The sequence below is a fragment of the Oncorhynchus clarkii genome, chromosome 19 (assembly GCF_045791955.1).
Source record: "Oncorhynchus clarkii lewisi isolate Uvic-CL-2024 chromosome 19, UVic_Ocla_1.0, whole genome shotgun sequence".
Lineage (NCBI taxonomy): Eukaryota > Metazoa > Chordata > Actinopteri > Salmoniformes > Salmonidae > Oncorhynchus > Oncorhynchus clarkii.
In genome coordinates, this window is record NC_092165.1 from 3,167,822 (window position 1) to 3,191,496 (window position 23,675).

The following is a 23,675-nucleotide window of genomic DNA, read 5'->3' on the forward strand; positions in this document are numbered from 1 at the left end:
TCTCCTTAACCCCCATGACAGGTTAGTAGATCAGTCCTCTCCTTAACCCCCATGACAGGTTAGTAGATCAGTCCTCTCTCTAACCCCCATGACAGGTTAGTAGATCAGTCCTCTCCCTAACCCCCATGACAGGTTAGTAGATCAGTCCTCTCCTTAACCCCCATGACAGGTTAGTAGATCAGTCCTCTCCTTAACCCCCATGACAGGATAGTAGATCAGTCCTCTCCTTAACCCCCATGACAGGTTAGTAGATCAGTCCTCTCCTTAACCCCCATGACAGGATAGTAGATCAGTCCTCTCCCTAACCCCCATGACAGGTTAGTAGATCAGTCCTCTCCTTAACCCCCATGACAGGTTAGTAGATCAGTCCTCTCCCTAACCCCCATGACAGGTTAGTAGATCAGTCCTCTCCCTAACCCCCATGACAGGTTAGTAGATCAGTCCTCTCCCTAACCCACATGACAGGTTAGTAGATCAGTCCTCTCCTTAACCCCCATGACAGGTTAGTAGATCAGTCCTCTCCTTAACCCCCATGACAGGTTAGTAGATCAGTCCTCTCCTTAACCCCCATGACAGGATAGTAGATCAGTCCTCTCCTTAACCCCCATGACAGGTTAGTAGATCAGTCCTCTCTCTAACCCCTATGACAGGTTAGTGGAACAGTCCTCTCCTTAACCCCCATGATAGGTTAGTAGATCAGTCCTCTCCTTAACCCCCATGACAGGTTAGTAGATCAGTCCTCTCCCTAACACCCATGACAGGTTAGTAGATCAGTCCTCTCCCTATCCCCCATGACAGGTTAGTAGATCAGTCCTCTCCCTAACCCCCATGACAGGTTAGTAGATCAGTCCTCTCCTTAACCCCCATGACAGGTTAGTAGATCAGTCCTCTCCTTAACCCCCATGACAGGTTGTAGATCAGTCCTCTCCCTAACCCCCATGACAGGTTAATAGAGGTTAGTAGATCAGTCCTCTCCCTAACCCCCATGACAGGTTAGTAGATCAGTCCTCTCCTTAACCCCCATGACAGGTTAGTAGATCAGTCCTCTCCCTAACCCCCATGACAGGTTAGTAGATCAGTCCTCCCCCTAACCCCCATGACAGGTTAGTAGATCAGTCCTCTCTCTAACCCCCATGACAGGTTAGTAGATCAGTCCTCTCCTTAACCCCCATGACAGGATAGTAGATCAGTCCTCTCCTTAACCCCCATGACAGGTTAGTAGATCAGTCCTCTCCTTAACCCCCATGACAGGATAGTAGATCAGTCCCCTCCTTAACCCCCATGACAGGTTAGTAAATCAGTCCTCTCTCTTACCCCCATGACAGGTTAGTAGATCAGTCCTCTCCTTAACCCCCATGACAGGATAGTAGATCAGTCCTCTCCTTAACCCCCATGACAGGTTAGTAGATCAGTCCTCTCTCTAACCCCCATGACAGGTTAGTAGATCAGTCCTCTCCTTAACCCCCATGACAGGTTGTAGATCAGTCCTCTCCCTAACCCCCATGACAGGTTAGTAGATCAGTCCTCTCCTTAACCCCCATGACAGGTTAGTAGATCAGTCCTCTCCCTAACCCCCATGACAGGTTAGTAGATCAGTCCTCCCCCTAACCCCCATGACAGGTTAGTAGATCAGTCCTCTCCCTAACCCCCATGACAGGTTAGTAGAGGTTAGTAGATCAGTCCTCTCCTTAACCCCCTTGACAGGTTAGTAGATCAGTCCTCTCTCTAGCCCCATGACAGGTTAGTAGATCAGTCCTCTCTCTAGCCCCATGACAGGTTAGTAGAGGTTAGTAGATCAGTCCTCTCCCTAACCCCCATGACAGGTTAGTAGATCAGTCCTCTCCCTAACCCCCATGACAGGTTAGTAGATCAGTCCACTCTCTAGCCCCATGACAGGTTAGTAGATCAGTCCTCTCTCTAGCCCCATGACAGGTTAGTAGAGGTTAGTAGATCAGTCCTCTCCTTAACCCCCATGACAGGTTAGTAGATCAGTCCTCTCTCTAACCCCTATGACAGGTTAGTAGATCAGTCCTCTCTCTAACCCCTATGACAGGTTAGTAGATCAGTCCTCTCCTTAACCCCCATGACAGGTTAGTAGATCAGTCCTCTCTCTAACCCCCATGACAGGTTAGTCGAACAGACCCCTCCTTAACCCCCATGACAGCTTAGTAGATCAGTCCTCTCTCTCTAGCCCCATGACAGGTTAAGAGATCAGTCCTCTCTCTAACCCCCATGACAGGTTAGTAGATCAGTCCTCTCCCTAACCCCCATGACAGGTTAGTAGATCAGTCCTCTCCCTAACCCCCATGACAGGTTAGTAGATCAGTCCTCTCCCTAACCCCCATGACAGGTTAGTAGATCAGTCCTCTCCCTAACCCCCATGACAGGTTAGTAGATCAGTCCTCTCCTTAACCCCCATGACAGGTTAGTAGATCAGTCCTCTCTCTAACCCCCATCTCTCTCATTTTTCCTGTTCATAATGTGTCTGCTATCTTCATGTTTTTTCTGGTTCATAATATATCTGCTATCTTCATGTTGTTTCTGTTCATAATGTGTCTGCTATCTTCATGTTGTTTCTGGTTCATAATGTGTCTGCTATCTTCATGTTGTTTCTGGTTCATAATATGTCTGCTATCTTCATGTTGTTTCTGGTTCATAATGTGTCTGCTATCTTCATGTTGTTTCTGGTTCATAATGTGTCTGCTATCTTCATGTTGTTTCTGTTCATAATGTGTCTGCTATCTTCATGTTGTTTCTGGTTCATAATATGTCTGCTATCTTCATGTTGTTTCTGGTTCATAATGTGTCTGCTATCTTCATGTTGTTTCTGTTCATAATGTGTCTGCTATCTTCATGTTGTTTCTGGTTCATAATGTGTCTGCTATCTTCATGTTGTTTCTGTTCATAATGTGTCTGCTATCTTCATGTTGTTTCTGTTCATAATGTGTCTGCTATCTTCATGTTGTTTCTGGTTCATAATGTGTCTGCTATCTTCATGTTGTTTCTGTTCATAATGTGTCTGCTATCTTCATGTTGTTTCTGGTTCATAATGTGTCTGCTATCTTCATGTTGTTTCTGGTTCATAATGTGTCTGCTATCTTCATGTTGTTTCTGTTCATAATGTGTCTGCTATATTCATGTTTTTATTTTTTAATCAGCACAACATCAGGGTCATGCAGCTGCAGTTTTCCTTCCCCTTCAACACTTTAGATAAAAAGTGTTGTCCCTGTCTCTTTTTTAATGTCAGGGTTATTTTGGGGACGCTTTTCCAGCATTGCGAAGGATGTTGTAGGATATATCCTACCCAGGAAAGTGTGTTGAGATGTTACGGGTTTGATGTGGTTTGAGTTCGAGGCTTGAGGTCGTATGCTGTGTGTTTTGCAAGTGAATCTTTTTAAATAAAGTTTGATTTGACTTGTTGCACACACACACACACACACACACACACACACACACACACACACACACACACACACAGAGAGAGAGAGAGAGAGACATCCTAAACAGATCAGTGGTATTAGAGTTATTAATCTAGCGATCACTGTGGAATTCTGTTTTGCTTGTTTGTCATTGGTCCAGGTCAGAGGTCGTATGCTGAGTACCACCACAGCTATAATCCACTGGGATGGACCTGAGGAGGCTAACGGGCAGGTGGTGGGATACAGAGTCTACTATACAGACGACAACACACTGCAAGTCAACCAGGTAAGTGATGTGTGTGTGTGTGGGGGGGGGGGGTTCTGTGTGTGTATGTGAGTGGAGGTGGGGGGGGGGGTGTAGGTTCTGTGTGTGTGTGTGTCCATAGCTACGCTATTTACCCCTTCCTCTCCTCTCTCTATGCCTCTCTCTCCACCCTCCTCCTCTTGCTCTCTCTCTCCACCCTCCTCCTCTCTCTCTCTCTCCACCCTCCTCCTCTCTCTCTCTCTACCCTCCTCCTCGCTCTCTCTCTCCACCCTCCTCCTCTTGCTCTCTCTCTCCACCCTCCTCTCTCTCTCTCCCTCTCTCTCTCCACCCTCCTCCTCTCTCTCTCTCCACCCTCCTCCTCTCTCTCTCTCTACTCTCCTCCTCTCTCTCTCTCTCCACCCTCCTCCTCTCTCTCTCCACCCTCCTCCTCTCTCTCTCTCCACCCTCCTCCTCTCTCTCCACCCTCCTCTCTCTCTCTCTCTCTCTCTCCACCCTCCTCCTCTCTCTCTTTCCACCCTCCTCTCTCTCTCTCTCTCTCTCTCCACCCTCCTCCTCTTCCTTTATCTCTCCACCCTCCTCCCTCTCTCTCTCTCTCTCTCTCTCTCCACCCTCCTCTCTCTCTCTCCACCCTCCTCCTCTCACTCTCTCTCTCTCTCTCTCTCTCCACCCTCTCCTCCACCCCCCCCCGCCCCCCCCAGTGGGAGAAGCTGATGGTTCGTGGTGTGAACTTCATCACCATCCAGAGTCTGACCCCTAATAAGACCTATTACATCAGAGTCCTGGCCTTTACCTCTGTAGGAGACGGACCTCTCTCCCAGGACCTGCAGATCATAGCCAAGACTGGAGGTACAGGGGGGGCCTGGTGTGTGTCCGGGTTGGAGGGGAGGGGGGGGGGGGGGGCAGTCAATGAAGTAGTCAGCTATGTAAGGGTTAGTTGATAGTCCTTCACTCTACAGGGTTCCTGACATAGTCCTTCACTCTACAGGGTTTCTGACATAGTCCTTCACTCTACAGGGTTCCTGACATAGTCCTTCACTCTACATGGTTTCTGACATAGTCCTTCACTCTACAGGGTTTCTGACAGAGTCCTTCACTCTACAGGGTTCCTGACATACTGTAGTCCTTCACTCTACAGGGTTCCTGACATAGTCCTTCACTCTACAGGGTTCCTGACATAGTCCTTCACTCTACAGGGTTTCTGACATAGTCCTTCACTCTACAGGGTTCCTGAAATAGTCCTTCACTCTACAGGGTTTCTGGCATAGTCGTTCACTCTACAGGGTTTCTGACAGAGTCCTTCACTTTACAGGGTTCCTGACATAGTCCTTCACTCTACAGGGTTTCTGCCAGAGTCCTTCACTCTACAGGGTTCCTGACATAGTCCTTCACTCTACAGGGTTTCTGACATACTGTTGTCGTTGACTCTACAGGGTTTCTGACAGAGTCCTTCACTCTACAGGGTTCCTGACATACTGTAGTCCTTCACTCTACAGGGTTCCTGGCATACTGTAGTCCTTCACTCTACAGGGTTCCTGACATACTGTAGTCCTTCACTCTACAGGGTTCCTGACATAGTCCTTCACTCTACAGGGTTTCTGACATAGTCCTTCACTCTACAGGGTTTCTGACAGAATCCTTCACTCTACAGGGTTCTTGACATAGTCCTTCACTCTATAGGGTTTCTGACATAGTCCTTCACTCTACAGGGTTCCTGGCATACTGTAGTCCTTCACTCTACAGGGTTTCTGACATAGTTCTTCACTCTACAGGGTTTCTGACAGAGTCCTTCACTCTACAGGGTTCCTGACATAGTCCTTCACTCTACAGGGTTTCTGACATACTGTTGTCGTTGACTCTACAGGGTTTCTGACAGAGTCCTTCACTCTACAGGGTTCCTGACATACTGTAGTCCTTCACTCTACAGGGTTTCTGACATACTGTAGTCCTTCACTCTACAGGGTTCCTGACATACTGTAGTCCTTCACTCTACAGGGTTTCTGACATAGTCCTTCACTCTACAGGGTTTCTGACATAGTCCTTCACTCTACAGGGTTCCTGACATACTGTAGTCCTTCACTCTACAGGGTTTCTGACATAGTCCTTCACTCTACAGGGTTTCTGACAGAGTCCTTCACTCTACAGGGTTCCTGACATACTGTAGTCCTTCACTCTACAGGGTTCCTGACATACTGTAGTCCTTCACTCTACAGGGTTTCTGACATAGTCCTTCACTCTACAGGGTTCCTGGCATACTGTAGTCCTTCACTCTACAGGGTTCCTGACATACTGTAGTCCTTCACTCTACAGGGTTCCTGACATAGTCCTTCACTCTACAGGGTTTCTGACATAGTCCTTCACTCTACAGGGTTTCTGACAGAGTCCTTCACTCTACAGGGTTCCTGACATAGTCCTTCACTCTACAGGGTTTCTGACATAGTCCTTCACTCTACAGGGTTCCTGGCATACTGTAGTCCTTCACTCTACAGGGTTCCTGACATAGCCCTTCACTCTACAGGGTTTCTGACATACTGTAGTCCTTCACTCTTCAGGGTTTCTGACATAGTCCTTCACTCTACAGGGTTCCTGACATAGTCCTTCACTCTACAGGGTTTCTGACATAGTCCTTCACTCTACAGGGTTTCTGACATACTGTAGTCCTTCACTCTACAGGGTTTCTGACATAGTCTTTCACTCTACAGGGTTTCTGACATACTGTAGTCCTTCACTCTACAGGGTTCCTGACATAGTCCTTCACTCTACAGGGTTTCTGACATAGTCCTTCACTCTACAGGGTTTCTGACATACTGTAGTCCTTCACTCTACAGGGTTTCTGACATACTGTAGTCCTTCACTCTACAGGGTTCCTGACATACTGTAGTCCTTCACTCTACAGGGTTCCTGACATAGTCCTTCACTCTACAGGGTTCCTGACATACTGTAATCCTTCACTCTACAGGGTTTCTGACATAGTCCTTCACTCTACAGGGTTTCTGACATAGTCCTTCACTCTACAGGATTCCTGACATACTGTAGTACTTCACTCTACAGGGTTTCTGACATAGTCCTTCACTCTACAGGTTTTCTGACATAGTCCTTCACTCTACAGGGTTTCTGACATAGTCCTTCACTCTACAGGGTTTCTGACATAGTCCTTCACTCTACAGGGTTCCTGACATACTGTAGTCCTTCACTCTACAGGGTTTCTGACATACTGTAGCCCTTCACTCTACAGGGTTTCTGACATAGCCCTTCACTTTACAGGGTTCCTGACATAGTCCTTCACTCTACAGGGTTTCTGACATAGTCTTTCACTCTACAGGGTTTCTGACATACTGTAGCCCTTCACTCTACAGGGTTTCTGACATAGTTCTTCACTCTACAGGGTTCCTGGCATACTGTAGTCCTTCACTCTACAGGGTTTCTGACATAGTCCTTCACTCTACAGGGTTTCTGACATACTGTAGTCCTTCACTCTACAGGGTTTCTGACAGAGTCCTTCACTCTACAGGTTTCCTGACATAGTCCTTCACTCTACAGGGTTCCTGACATAGGCCTTCACTCTACAGGGTTCCTGACATACTGTAGTCCTTCACTCTACAGGGTTCCTGGCATACTGTAGTCCTTCACTCTACAGGGTTTCTGACATAGTCCTTCACTCTACAGGGTTCCTGACATAGTCCTTCACTCTACAGGGTTTCTGACATAGTCCTTCACTCTACAGGGTTTCTGACATACTGTAGTCCTTCACTCTACAGGGTTTCTGACATAGTCTTTCACTCTACAGGGTTTCTGACATACTGTAGTCCTTCACTCTACAGGGTTCCTGACATAGTCCTTCACTCTACAGGGTTTCTGACATAGTCCTTCACTCTACAGGGTTTCTGACATACTGTAGTCCTTCACTCTACAGGGTTTCTGACATACTGTAGTCCTTCACTCTACAGGGTTCCTGACATACTGTAGTCCTTCACTCTACAGGGTTCCTGACATAGTCCTTCACTCTACAGGGTTCCTGACATACTGTAATCCTTCACTCTACAGGGTTTCTGACATAGTCCTTCACTCTACAGGGTTTCTGACATAGTCCTTCACTCTACAGGATTCCTGACATACTGTAGTACTTCACTCTACAGGGTTTCTGACATAGTCCTTCACTCTACAGGTTTTCTGACATAGTCCTTCACTCTACAGGGTTTCTGACATAGTCCTTCACTCTACAGGGTTTCTGACATAGTCCTTCACTCTACAGGGTTCCTGACATACTGTAGTCCTTCACTCTACAGGGTTTCTGACATACTGTAGCCCTTCACTCTACAGGGTTTCTGACATAGCCCTTCACTTTACAGGGTTCCTGACATAGTCCTTCACTCTACAGGGTTTCTGACATAGTCTTTCACTCTACAGGGTTTCTGACATACTGTAGCCCTTCACTCTACAGGGTTTCTGACATAGTTCTTCACTCTACAGGGTTCCTGGCATACTGTAGTCCTTCACTCTACAGGGTTTCTGACATAGTCCTTCACTCTACAGGGTTTCTGACATACTGTAGTCCTTCACTCTACAGGGTTTCTGACAGAGTCCTTCACTCTACAGGTTTCCTGACATAGTCCTTCACTCTACAGGGTTCCTGACATAGGCCTTCACTCTACAGGGTTCCTGACATACTGTAGTCCTTCACTCTACAGGGTTCCTGGCATACTGTAGTCCTTCACTCTACAGGGTTTCTGACATAGTCCTTCACTCTACAGGGTTTCTGACATAGTCCTTCACTCTACAGGGTTCCTGACATAGTCCTTCACTCTACAGGGTTTCTGACATAGTCCTTCACTCTACAGGGTTCCTGGCATACTGTAGTCCTTCACTCTACAGGGTTTCTGACATAGTCCTTCACTCTACAGGATTTCTGACATAGTCCTTCACTCTACAGGGTTTCTGACATAGTCCTTCACTCTACAGGGTTTCTGACAGAGTCCTTCACTCTACAGGTTTCCTGACATACTGTAGGCCTTCACTCTACAGGGTTCCTGGCATACTGTAGTCCTTCACTCTACAGGGTTTCTGACATAGTCCTTCACTCTACAGGGTTTCTGACATAGCCCTTCACTCTACAGGGTTCCTGACATAGTCCTTCACTCTACAGGGTTCCTGACATAGTCCTTCACTCTACAGGGTTTCTGACATAGTTCTTCACTCTACAGGGTTTCTGACATAGCCCTTCACTCTACAGGGTTCCTGACATACTGTAGTCCTTCACTCTACAGGGTTTCTGACATAGTCCTTCACTCTACAGGGTTTCTGACAGAGTCCTTCACTCTACAGGTTTCCTGACATACTGTAGTCCTTCACTCTACAGGGTTCCTGGCATACTGTAGTCCTTCACTCTACAGGGTTTCTGACATAGCCCTTCACTCTACATGGTTCCTGACATAGTCCTTCACTCTACAGGGTTCCTGACATAGTCCTTCACTCTACAGGGTTTCTGACATAGTCCTTCACTCTACAGGGTTTCTGACATAGTCCTTCACTCTACAGGGTTTCTGACATAGTTCTTCACTCTACAGGGTTTCTGACATAGCCCTTCACTCTACAGGGTTCCTGACATACTGTAGTCCTTCACTCTACAGGGTTCCTGACATAGTCCTTCACTCTACAGGGTTCCTGACATACTGTAGTCCTTCACTCTACAGGGTTTCTGACATAGTCCTTCACTCTACAGGGTTTCTGACATAGTCCTTCACTCTACAGGGTTTCTGACATAGTCCTTCACTCTACAGGGTTCCTGACATATTCCTTCACTCTACAGGGTTTCTGACATAGTCCTTCACTCTACAGGTTTCCCGACATACTGTAGTCCTTCACTCTACAGGGTTTCTGACATACTGTAGTCCTTCACTCTACAGGGTTTCTGACATACTGTAGTCCTTCACTCTACAGGGTTTCTGACATACTGTAGTCCTTCACTCTACAGGGTTTCTGACATAGTTCTTCACTCTACAGGTTTCCTGACATACTGTAGTCCTTCACTCTACAGGGTTTCTGACATAGTCCTTCACTCTACAGGTTTTCTGACATAGTCCTTCACTCTACAGGGTTTCTGACATAGTCCTTCACTCTACAGGTTTTCTGACATAGTCCTTCACTCTACAGGGTTTCTGACATAGTCCTTCAGTCTACAGGGTTTCTGACATAGTCCTTCACTCTACAGGGTTTCTGACATAGTCCTTCACTCTACAGGGTTCCTGACATACTGTAGTCCTTCACTCTACAGGGTTTCTGACATAGTCCTTCACTCTACAGGGTTCCTGACATACTGTAGTCCTTCACTCTACAGGGTTTCTGACTTAGTCCTTCACTCTACAGGGTTTCTGACATAGTCCTTCACTCTACAGGGTTTCTGACATAGTCCTTCACTCTACAGGGTTCCTGGCATACTGTAGTCCTTCACTCTACAAGGTTTCTGACATAGTCCTTCACTCTACAGGTTTCCTGACATAGTCCTTCACTCTACAGGGTTCCTGACATAGTCCTTCACTCTACAGGGTTTCTGACATACTGTAGTCCTTCACTCTACAGGGTTCCTGGCATACTGTAGTCCTTCACTCTACAGGGTTCCTGGCATACTGTAGTCCTTCACTCTACAGGGTTTCTGACATAGTCCTTCACTCTACAGGGTTTCTGACATAGTCCTTCACTCTACAGGGTTTCTGACATAGTCCTTCACTCTACAGAGTTTCTGACAGAGTCCTTCACTCTACAGGGTTCCTGACATACTGTAGTCCTTCACTCTACAGGGTTCCTGGCATACTGTAGTCCTTCACTCTACAGGGTTTCTGACATAGTCCTTCACTCTACAGGGTTTCTGACATAGCCCTTCACTCTACAGGGTTCCTGACATAGTCCTTCACTCTACAGGGTTCCTGACATAGTCCTTCACTCTACAGGGTTTCTGACATAGTCCTTCACTCTACAGGGTTTCTGACATAGTCCTTCACTCTACAGGGTTTCTGACATAGTTCTTCACTCTACAGGGTTTCTGACATAGCCCTTCACTCTACAGGGTTCCTGACATACTGTAGTCCTTCACTCTACAGGGTTCCTGACATAGTCCTTCACTCTACAGGGTTCCTGACATACTGTAGTCCTTCACTCTACAGGGTTTCTGACATAGTCCTTCACTCTACAGGGTTTCTGACATAGTCCTTCACTCTACAGGGTTTCTGACATAGTCCTTCACTCTACAGGGTTCCTGACATATTCCTTCACTCTACAGGGTTTCTGACATAGTCCTTCACTCTACAGGTTTCCTGACATACTGTAGTCCTTCACTCTACAGGGTTTCTGACATACTATAGTCCTTCACTCTACAGGGTTTCTGACATAGTCCTTCACTCTACAGGGTTTCTGACATAGTCCTTCACTCTACAGGGTTCCTGGCATACTGTAGTCCTTCACTCTACAAGGTTTCTGACATAGTCCTTCACTCTACAGGTTTCCTGACATAGTCCTTCACTCTACAGGGTTCCTGACATAGTCCTTCACTCTACAGGGTTTCTGACATACTGTAGTCCTTCACTCTACAGGGTTCCTGGCATACTGTAGTCCTTCACTCTACAGGGTTCCTGGCATACTGTAGTCCTTCACTCTACAGGGTTTCTGACATAGTCCTTCACTCTACAGGGTTTCTGACATAGTCCTTCACTCTACAGGGTTTCTGACAGAGTCCTTCACTCTACAGGGTTCCTGACATAGTCCTTCACTCTACAGGGTTTCTGACATAGTCCTTCACTCTACAGGGTTCCTGGCATACTGTAGTCCTTCACTCTACAGGGTTTCTGACATACTGTAGTCCTTCACTCTACAGGGTTCCTGACATACTGTAGTCCTTCACTCTACAGGGTTTCTGACATAGTCCTTCACTCTACAGGGTTCCTGACATAGTCCTTCACTCTACAGGGTTCCTGACATACTGTAGTCCTTCACTCTACAGGGTTTCTGACATAGTCCTTCACTCTACAGGGTTTCTGACATAGTCCTTCACTCTACAGGGTTTCTGACATAGTCCTTCACTCTACAGAGTTTCTGACAGAGTCCTTCACTCTACAGGGTTCCTGACATACTGTAGTCCTTCACTCTACAGGGTTCCTGGCATACTGTAGTCCTTCACTCTACAGGGTTTCTGACATAGTCCTTCACTCTACAGGGTTTCTGACATAGCCCTTCACTCTACAGGGTTCCTGACATAGTCCTTCACTCTACAGGGTTCCTGACATAGTCCTTCACTCTACAGGGTTTCTGACATAGTCCTTCACTCTACAGGGTTTCTGACATAGTCCTTCACTCTACAGGGTTTCTGACATAGTTCTTCACTCTACAGGGTTTCTGACATAGCCCTTCACTCTACAGGGTTCCTGACATACTGTAGTCCTTCACTCTACAGGGTTCCTGACATAGTCCTTCACTCTACAGGGTTCCTGACATACTGTAGTCCTTCACTCTACAGGGTTTCTGACATAGTCCTTCACTCTACAGGGTTTCTGACATAGTCCTTCACTCTACAGGGTTTCTGACATAGTCCTTCACTCTACAGGGTTCCTGACATATTCCTTCACTCTACAGGGTTTCTGACATAGTCCTTCACTCTACAGGTTTCCTGACATACTGTAGTCCTTCACTCTACAGGGTTTCTGACATACTATAGTCCTTCACTCTACAGGGTTTCTGACATACTGTAGTCCTTCACTCTACAGGGTTTCTGACATACTGTAGTCCTTCACTCTACAGGGTTTCTGACATAGTTCTTCACTCTACAGGTTTCCTGACATACTGTAGTCCTTCACTCTACAGGGTTTCTGACATAGTCCTTCACTCTACAGGGTTTCTGACATAGTCCTTCACTCTACAGGTTTTCTGACATAGTCCTTCACTCTACAGGGTTTCTGACATAGTCCTTCACTCTACAGGGTTTCTGACATAGTCCTTCACTCTACAGGGTTTCTGACATAGTCCTTCACTCTACAGGGTTCCTGACATACTGTAGTCCTTCACTCTACAGGGTTCCTGACATAGCCCTTCACTCTACAGGGTTTCTGACATAGTCCTTCACTCTACAGGGTTCCTGACATACTGTAGTCCTTCACTCTACAGGGTTTCTGACTTAGTCCTTCACTCTACAGGGTTTCTGACATAGTCCTTCACTCTACAGGGTTTCTGACATAGTCCTTCACTCTACAGGGTTCCTGTCATACTGTAGTCCTTCACTCTACAAGGTTTCTGACATAGTCCTTCACTCTACAGGGTTTCTGACATAGTCCTTCACTCTACAGGGTTTCTGACATAGTCCTTCACTCTACAGGGTTCCTGGCATACTGTAGTCCTTCACTCTACAGGGTTTCTGACATACTGTAGTCCTTCACTCCACAGGGTTCCTGACATACTGTAGTCCTTCACTCTACAGGGTTTCTGACATAGTCCTTCACTCTACAGGGTTTCTGACATAGTCCTTCACTCTACAGGGTTCCTGACATAGTCCTTCACTCTACAGGGTTCCTGACATAGTCCTTCACTCTACAGGGTTTCTGACAGAGTCCTTCACTCTACAGGGTTTCTGACATAGTCCTTCACTCTACAGGGTTCCTGACATACTGTAGTCCTTCACTCTACAGGGTTCCTGACATACTGTAGTCCTTCACTCTACAGGGTTTCTGTTCTTTTACCCACCGTTCATTGTTTTCTGTGTGCATTTACTTATTTCATTAGACTTTTTTACTGTAAAGTTTGTTGTGTTAAATACACTTTAAATAAAGTTATATTTTTTTGTATTTGATACAATGGTGTATTGTGGGTAATGTAGTCCCTCTCTCTCCAGTGGTGTATTGTGGGCAACGCAGTCCCTCTATCTCCAGCAGTGTATTGTGGGTAATGTAGTCCCTCTCTCACCAGTTGTGTATTGTGGGTAATGTAGCCCCCCTCTCTCCAGTAGTGTATTGTGGGTAGTGTAGTCCCTCTCTCACCAGTAGTGTATTATGGGTAATGTAGTCCCACTCTGTCCAGTAGTGTATTGTGGGTAATGTAGTATATCCTCTCTCCCAGTTCCGTCCCAGCCATCAGACTTCAAAGGAGAGGCCAAGTCAGAGACCAGTATATTGCTGTCATGGGTAGCTCCTCCACAGAGTGGGCCTGAAAACCTGATCACTGGATATGAACTGGTATACAGGAGGTCTGGTGACAACGAAGAGGTAAGAGATATATTTGGAAATTAGTTAAACCCCCGTTTCTTAAACCCATAGAGCTCAGTTGCTTTTCACAAAGTCTCAATATACTTTCATCTTTACAATCTACTGGGACCTTTCTGTGGTGATTTATAAACTCAGCAAAAAAAGAAACGTCCCTTTTTCAGGACCCTGTCTTTCAAAGATCAATCGTAAAAATCCAAATAACTTCACAGATCTTCATTGTAAAGGGTTTAAACACGGTTTCCCAGTGCTTGTTCAGTGACCCATAAACAATTAATGAACCATAAACAATTAACCTGTGGAATGGTCGTAAAGACACTAACAGCTTACAGACAAATTAAGGTCACAGTTATGAAAACTTAGGACACTAAAGAGGCCTTTCTACTGACTCTGAAAAACACCAAAAGAAAGATGCCCAGGTTCCCTGCTCATCTGCGTGAACGTGCCTTAGGCATGCTGCAAGGAGGCATGAGGACTGCAGATGTGGCCAGGGTAATAAATTGCAATGTCCGTATTGTGAGACGCCTAAGACAGAGCTACAGGGAGACAGGATGGACAGCTGGTCGTCCTCGCAGTGGCAGACCACGTGTAACAACACCTGCACAGGATCCGAACATCACACCTGCGGGACAGGTACAGGATGTATCACACCAGGAACGCACAATCCCTCCATCGGTGATCAGACTGTCCGCAATAGGCTGAGAGAGGCTGGACTGAGGGCTTGTAGGCCTGACATCACTGGCAACAACGTCGCCTATGGGCACAAACCCACCGTCGCTGGACCAGACAGGACTGGCAAAAAGTGCTCTTCACCGGGTGATGGTCGGATTCCCATTTATCATCGAAGGAATGAGCGTTATAACGAGGCCAGTCCTCTTGAGCAGATCGATTTGGAGGTGGAGGGTCTGTCATGGTCTGGGGCGGTGTGTCACAGCATCATCGGACTGAGCTTGTTGTCATTGCAGGCAATCTCAATGCTGTGCGTTACAAGGGAAGACATCCTCCTCTCTCATCATTGCAGCATGCCTCATGTGGACCCTTCCTGCAGGCTCATCCTGACATGATCCTCCAGCATGACAATGCCACCAGCCATACTGCTCGTTCTGTGTGGGATTTCCTGCAAGACAGGAATGTCAGTGTTCTGCCATGGCCAGCGAAGAGCCCGGATCTCAATCCTATTGAGCATGTCTGGGGCCTGTTGGATCGGAGGGTGAGGGCTAGGGCCATTCCCCCCAGAAATGTCCGGGAACTTGCAGGTGCCTTGGTGGAAGAGTGGGGTAACATCTCACAGCAAGAACTGGCAAATCTGGTGCAGTCCATGAGGAGGAGATGCACTGCAGTACTTAATGCAGCAGGTGGCCACACCAGATACTGACTGTTACTTTGATTTTGACCCCTTATCCCTCTGTCTACCTGCTACAGCGTCCACCTTAACCATCTGTCTACCTGTTACACCTTCCACCTTAACCCTCTGTCTACCTGCTACACCTTCCACCTTAACCCTCTGTCTACCTGATACAGCTTAGACCTTAACCCTCTGTCTAACTGCTACACCTTCCACCTTAACCCTGTCTACCTGCTACAGCTTAGACCTTAAATCTCTGTCTACCTGTTACACCTTCCACCTTAACCCTCTGTCTACCTGCTACACCTTCCACCTTAACCCTCTGTCTACCTGTTACACCTTCCACCTTAACCCTCTGTCTACCTGCTACACCTTCCACCTTAACCCTCTACTTGCTACAGCTTCCACCTTAACCCTCTGTCTACCTGCTACACCTTCCACCTTATCCCTCTGTCTACCTGTTACACATTCCACCTTAACCCTCTGTCTACCCGCTACACCTTCCACCTTAACCCTCTGTCTACCTGCTACACCTTCCACCTTATCCCTCTGTCTACCTGTTACACATTCCACCTTAACCCTCTGTCTACCTGTTACAGCTTAGACCTTAACCCTCTGTCTACCTGCTACACCTTCCACCTTATCCCTCTGTCTACATGTTACACCTTCCACCTTAACCCTCTGTCTACCTGCTACAGCTTCCACCTTAACCCTCTGTCTACCTGCTACACCTTCCACCTTATCCCTCTGTCTACCTGTTACACCTTCCACCTTAACCCTATGTCTACCTGTTACAGCTTAGACCTTAACCCTCTGTCTACCTGTTACACCTTCCACCTTAACCCTCTGTCTACCTGTTACACATTCCACCGTAACCCTCTGTCTACCTGTTACACATTCCACCTCAACCCTCTGTCTACCTGCTACACCTTCCACCTTAACCCTCTGTCTACCTGTTACAACTTAGACCTTAACCCTCTGTCGACCTGCTACACCTTCCACCTTATCCCTCTGTCTACATGTTACACCTTCCACCTTAACCCTCTGTCTACCTGTTACAGCTTAGACCTTAACCCTCTGTCTACCTGTTACACCTTCCACCTTAACCCTCTGTCTACCTGTTACACATTCCACCTTAACCCTCTGTCTACCTGTTACACATTCCACCTTAACCCACTGTCTACCTGCTACACCTTCCACCTTAACCCTCTGTCTACCTGTTACAACTTAGACCTTAACCCTAACCTTAACTATCTCTATCTCACTCTCTCCTTCATCTCTCTCCTCCATCTCTCTCTCTTCCATCTCTCTCTCTCTCTCTCTCTCTCTCTCTCTCTCTCTCTCTCTCTCTCTCTCCTCCATCTCTCTCTCTCTCTCTCTCTTTTTCTCCTCTCTCTCTCTCCTCCATCTCTCTCTTTTTCTCTCTCTCTCTCTCCTCCATCTCTCTCTCTCTCTCCTCCATCTCTCTCTCTCCTCCATCTCTCTCTCTCTCTCTCCTCCATCTCTTTCTCTCTCTTTTTCTCTCTCTCTCTTTTTTTCTCTCTCTTTCTAGAAGAAGCTGAATTTTGACCCCGCCTCCTCCTACCTTATAAAGAATTTGAAGCCATTCTCCTCCTACACCTTCCAGCTGGCAGCACGTAGCAAGCACGGCATCGGAGCGTATACCAACGAGGTTACCACAGATACACCACAGACACGTATGTCCCTAGCTACACTACTACTACTGCTGGTACTGCTCTACCAGAGGTAGAATCTGGATTAAACACAACTCATTATGTCATCTATCAGATACTATAGGGACCAGAGGTAGAATCTGGATTAAACAGACCTCTAGTGTCATCTATCAGATACTAGAGGGACCAGAGGTAGAATCTGGATTAAACACAACTCATTATGTCATCTATCAGATACTATAGGGACCAGAGGTAGAATCTGGATTAAACAGACCTCTAGTGTCATCTATCAGATACTAGAGGGACCAGAGGTAGAATCTGGATTAAACACAACTCATTATGTCATCTATCAGATACTATAGGGACCAGAGGTAGAATCTGGATTAAACACAACTCATTATGTCATCTATCAGATACTATAGGGACCAGAGGTAGAATCTGGATTAAACACAACTCATTATGTCATCTATCAGATACTATAGGGACCAGAGGTAGAATCTGGATTAAACAGACCTCTAGTGTCATCTATCAGATACTCTGAGGACCAGAGTTGTAATCTGGATTAAACACAACTCATTATGTCATCTATCAGATACTATAGGGACCAGAGTTATAATCTGGATTAAACAGACCTCTAGTGTCATCTATCAGATACTCTGAGGACCAGAGTTGTAATCTGGATTAAACACAACTCATTATGTCATCTATCAGATACTAGAGGGACCAGAGGTAGAATCTGGATTAAACACAACCCGTTATGTCATCTATCAGATACTATAGGGACCAGAGTTATAATCTGGATTAAACACAACTCATTATGTCATCTATCAGATACTAGAGGGACCAGAGGTATAATCTGGATTAAACACAACTCATTATGTCATCTATCAGATACTAGAGGGACCAGAGGTATAATCTGGATTAAACACAACTCATTATGTCATCTATCAGATACTCTGAGGACCAGCATTATAATCTGGATTAAACAGACCTCTAGTGTCATCTATCAGCTACTCTGAGGACCAGAGTTGTAATCTGGATTAAACAGACCTCTAGTGTCATCTATCAGATACTCTGAGGACCAGAATTGTAATCTGGATTAAACCGACCTCTAATGTCATCTATCGGATACTCTGAGGACCAGAATTGTAATCTGGATTAAACCGACCTCTAATGTCATCTATCGGATACTCTGAGGACCAGAGTTATAATCTGGATTAAACAGACCTCATTTGTCATGGAATCACAAAATACAATTTGTGGAGAATAAGATCAACAGAATAAAATGACTTTATACAGTGAAACAATAGGTCAATATTTACAATTTATTCTTTAGATGTATATCTTTGGGTTTTTTTTCAAACTTCCACGAGTCTGAAGTCTGTCAGTCAGCTAGGGCTACAGTCAAGGTAAGGTGATCACAACGCACAAAGTAGTTCAGCAGTTAGAGATGTGAAGTGGATCAGTCTGGGGAGAAGCACTGAGACTGATAGAATGGGTTGGAGTGAGACTCAAGTCAAGGTAGGTTACGTGTTACACGTTGTCCCAGAGACTCAGTCCAGTGTCCTTTTCTGTTGTTTCCTCCTTTACAACTCGTCGTTCTTCTTCACTCCTTTTCAGTTGACAACATTTTCTATCCAAACAGATTTTGAATAGAGAGGGTTGTTAAATTACAATAACTTTCCCAAACTTTCCCCAAACCAGGATTTCTGGACATTACTTGGACATTTTGGGAAAGTTACCTACATTTTGCAACCCTGGATTTGGCGTTTTGCACCTGTGTTTGTCTTCTGGTCGTTTGTCTTTCTAGAAAACATTGGTTCTAGACTTTTATTTTCATTTTGTGTTTTTTTTTGTCCCCTTTTTTTTTTTTCTGTCACCATCTTCCACTAAACACCTCACCAACCAATCACATCCACCAAACAACCCGTACTTCCTCAAACCTGGCCAATCAGAACCCTCGGCCCCTCCGCAGGAAGTCACATGCTCCAGCCCCAACTCCACCAGCATCCTGGTAAGTTGGGCTCCGCCCCTGGCGGAATTCCAGAACGGAATCATAACGGGATATTCCATCCAGTATTCTGTCACGGAACGGGACAACAGGACTTCCCAGCAAGTCAGCCGAATTCCACCGGGAAGCTCTCCGTACCTTCTGGAAAACCTGGAGAAATGGACCGAGTATGGAATCACGGTCAGAGCCCTGACGGAAGCCGGAGAAGGACCAGAGAGTCTACAACTACTAGTACGCACCGAAGAAGATGGTATGTCCCTTTCCCCTGCCTGTTAGTACTAAACACCCCTATCCTTGGTGAAAATGGTTCGCCCTACTAACAATGCCACCACCTGAGAACCTCTAGCCGGTAGGGTGCATCCCAAACGGCATCCTATTCCCAGCAACCCTAGCTGTGTTTTCTCCTTGACCTTCATTCTAAGAAAGAAACCTCCCCTGGCTATACCTCCCCTGGCTATACCTCTACACAGTCATTTCATTCTAAAATCCTGCCTCTTTTCTTCTCTCTTCTCTCCCTGTACCAGAGGGGGGTTGATGCAGTGTATCCCACTGACAATGCCCTTTTGAACAATAATAGACAGCCCTGCGGGTGTGTCACTAAATACCCCTACATGAGGGGAATAATAGTACGCTCCATTAACCATGCGCCCCTGTGAACTGCTGCTGAACCCTATGGCTTAAACCATCTCTGTAAAAGGGGGGGGGGCTCCCACCTAGCCCTCAGTCTTTCCTTTCAACCCTGACTCGTCATGCTGAAGTTAACTTTACCTCTACAGAGCTGAACCTTTTTCTTGGTATGTGTTTGTATTGTACCTTCCTCTGTATAACTGAGGTTATATGATGTTCTGGGAACCACAGCCCCTTAGGATTCCTTGTATCGTCTGATCTCCCCTCTCTATTTTCCATTCACTCTCGCTCTCTGAAGGTCAGGCCAGTTTTTCAGGCCGTCTTTAGGTGCTTTTTTGGTGCTTTCATCTCGTATATATTTATCGACATTTTGAACAGAACTCCAAAAAGCTTTCAACCCACCAACCTATCCTACCTCCAAACGCTCACCTCCCCCGGAGTATCTAAACCATCTAAGAGCCACCACAACTTTTTGAACCCTGACCCTTGACCTCGACCTATCCCACAATGCATTTCCAGTTCCCAGTGGTCCTCCGCGCGACGTGGCGTCGGAGGCGGTGAACTCGTCAGCAGTCAGGGTGGTGTGGCGGGCACCGGCCGTGGAGCGGCAACATGGTCAGGTCAGAGGTTACCAGGTCCACTACATGAAGATGAACTATGGAGAACCCGCTGGACCCAACCTCATCAAGGATATACTCCTAGACGACTCACAGGTAACAATGGAAGACAACTCAGACAGGTTGAATAGAATATTGATATAGAATGGAACGTTGATATAGAATGGAATGTTGATATAGAATGGAACGTTGATATAGAATGGAATGTTGAAATAGATTGTAATGTTGGATTAGAATGTAATGTTGGATTAGAATGGAATGTTGAAATAGAATGGAATGGTGTACTGGAATGTAATGTTGGATTGGAATGGAATGTTGAAATAGAATGGAATGTTGGAATAGAATGGAATGTTGGAATATAATGGAATGTTGGAATATAATGGAATGTTGGATTAGAATGGAATGTTGGATTAGAATGGAATGTTGAAATATAATGGACTGTTGGATTAGAATGGAATGTTGGATTAGAATGGAATGTTGAAATAGAATGGAATGTTGGATTAGATTGGAATGTTGGAATAGAATGGAATGTTGGATTAGAATGGAATGTCGGATTAGAATGGAATGTTGGATTAGAATGGAATGTTGAAATAGAATGAAATGTTGAAATAGAATGGAATGTTGGATTAGAATGGAATGTTGGATTAGATTGGAATGTTGGAATATAATGGAATGTTGGATTAGAATGGAATGTTGGATTAGAATGGAATGTTGGATTAGAATGGAATGGTGGATTAGAATGGAATGTTGGATTAGAATGGAATGTTGAAATATAATGAAATGTTGAAATAGAATGGAATGTTGGATTAGAATGGAATGTTGGATTAGAATTGAATGTTGGATTAGAATGGAATGTTGGAATATAATGGAATGTTGGATTAGAATGGAATGTTGGATTAGAATGGAATGTTGGATTAGAATGGAATGTTGAAATATAATGAAATGTTGAAATAGAATGGAATGTTGGATTAGAATGGAATGTTGGATTAGAATGGAATGTTGAAATAGAATGAAATGTTGAAATAGAATGTAACATTTAGATGTATCTGAAAACCTTACTGGAGATAGACTGATTGCTTAGAATTAAAAATATTTTTTAAGAATAATATATATTATATATTTTACAATATATTATAAAATATGAGACTAATGTAAAAAAAAATGTTTCTTTCTCTCCCTCCTCTTTGCTCCCTGCTTCGTTCTGTCGTTTAGTGGGAATACAATGAATCTGCAGAATATGTAAGTATATCTGTGATCTGTTATCTAAAAAAAGGATTAATGTATGCTGTTGTCTTGACCTGTGTTTAGGTCCCATGGGCTAGTAGAAAAAAGGATGGAATGAAACACAGCCTAGAATGGAACTATGGAATGGGACACAGCCTAGAATGGAACTATGGAATGAGATACAGCCTAGAATGGAACTATGGAATGGGACACAGCCTAGAATGGAACTATGGAATGAGATACAGCCTAGAATGGAACTATGGAATGAGATACAGCCTAGAATGGAATCTGTAGGAGGTGGTTCTGTAATACTGATGAGTTCTATAATCTGTAGGAGGTGGTTCTGTAATACTGATGAGTTCTATAATCTATAGGAGGTGGTTCTGTAATACTGATGAGTTCTTTAATCTATAGGAGGTGGTTCTGTAATACTGATGAGTTCTACAATCTGTAGGAGGTGGTTCTGTAATACTGATGAGTTCTGCGTTCTATGTGTTCTGTAGGAGTTGGTTCTAGGGGAACTCCAGGCTGATACTGCCTACTCTGTGTCTGTGGGGGCGTACACCGCCAAGGGAGACGGGGCACGGAGCAAACCCCAAACTCTCTGCACTACCCTCCCACGTACGTACTTATCATGTATCATCCCAACATAATATAACAGACAGTACAGACACAGCTACCCAGCCTGCTGCTAGACACCGAGACAGATGTACTAAGGCTTCGCAGCCTTCTTTAGAGCAGTGATTCCTCTAAATGGGGGTCGCGAGCGTGAAACTGAAATTGAAAAAGAAGACCATCTGTATTTTAAGAGGTCACATACAGAGCCTTCAAACGTATTCAGACCCCTTTACTTATTGCACATTTTGTTACAGTCTTATTCTAAAATGGAGTCAATTGTTCTATTTCCTCATCAATCTACACACAATACCCCATAATGACATCACATTACCCCATAATGACATCACAATACCCCATAATGACATCACATTACCCCATAATGACATCACAATACCCCATAATGACATCACAATACCCCATAATGACATCACAATACCCCATAATGACATCACAATACCCCATAATGACATCACAATACCCCATAATGACATCACAATACCCCATAATGACATCACAATACCCCATAATGACATCACATTACCCCATAATGACATCACAATACCCCATAATGACATCACAATACCCCATAATGATAAAGCAAAAAACAGGTTTTAGACATTTTTTAACATAAATTATATATTGTATTTTTTTATGGAAATATCACATTTACATAAGTATTCAGACCCTTTACTCAGTACTTTGTTGAAGCACCTTTGGCAGTGATTACAGCCTCGAGTATTCTTGGGGATGACACTACAAGCTTGGCACACTTGTATTTGGGGAGTTTCTCCCATTCTTCTCTGCAGATCCTCTCAAGCTCTGTCAGGTTGGATGGGGAGCGTCGCTGCACAGCTATTTTTCAGGTCTCCAGAGATGTTCGATCTGGTTCAAGTCTGGCCTCTGGCTGGGCCACAAAAGGACAATTGAACACTTGTCCCGTAGCCACTCCTCCGTTGTCTTGGCTGTGTGCTTAGGGTCGTTGACCTGTTGGAAGGTGAACCTTTGCCCCAGTCTGAGGTCCTGAGCTCTGGAGCAGGTTTTCATCAAGGATCTCTCTGTACTTTGCTCCGTTAACCTTTGCCTTGATCCCGACTAGTCTCCCAGTCCCTGCCACTGAAAAACATCCCCACAGCATGATGTTGCTGCCACCACCATGCTTCACCGTAAACAGGTCGGCCCTATTGTCCTGCTGTAGACAGGTCGGCCCTATGGTCCTGCTTGCTCTGGACTTGATATCCCTAGTTGATATAGACTGTTAACATGATATAACTAGTTGATATAGACTGTTAACATGATATCACTAGTTGATATAGACTGTTAACATGATATCACTAGTTGATATAGACTGTTAACATGATATAACTAGTTGATATAGACTGTTAACATGATATAACTAGTTGATATAGACTGTTAACATGATATCACTAGTTGATATAGACTGTTAACATGATATCACTAGTTGATATAGACTGTTAACATATCACTAGTTGATATAGACTGTTAACATGATATAACTAGTTGATATAGACTGTTAACATGATATAACTAGTTGATATAGACTGTTAACATATCACTAGTTGATATAGACTGTTAACATGATATCACTAGTTGATATAGACTGTTAACATGATATAACTAGTTGAT

The 23,675-nt window shown here is 45.1% G+C and overlaps 1 protein-coding gene across 1 annotated transcript in view; it reads left to right on the forward strand.

Annotated features, from left to right (window-relative positions):
• Positions 1 to 23,675, forward strand: part of LOC139374613 (receptor-type tyrosine-protein phosphatase delta-like) — a 234,148-nt gene that overhangs the window by 115,174 nt on the left and 95,299 nt on the right. Inside the window, exons 13-20 of the mRNA XM_071115641.1 lie at positions 3,580 to 3,705; positions 4,383 to 4,530; positions 13,774 to 13,919; positions 16,814 to 16,958; positions 18,890 to 19,195; positions 20,092 to 20,285; positions 21,402 to 21,428; positions 21,917 to 22,034. Coding sequence (XP_070971742.1) covers positions 3,580 to 3,705; positions 4,383 to 4,530; positions 13,774 to 13,919; positions 16,814 to 16,958; positions 18,890 to 19,195; positions 20,092 to 20,285; positions 21,402 to 21,428; positions 21,917 to 22,034 — 1,210 coding nt within the window. The remainder of the gene's footprint in view (positions 1 to 3,579; positions 3,706 to 4,382; positions 4,531 to 13,773; positions 13,920 to 16,813; positions 16,959 to 18,889; positions 19,196 to 20,091; positions 20,286 to 21,401; positions 21,429 to 21,916; positions 22,035 to 23,675) is intronic.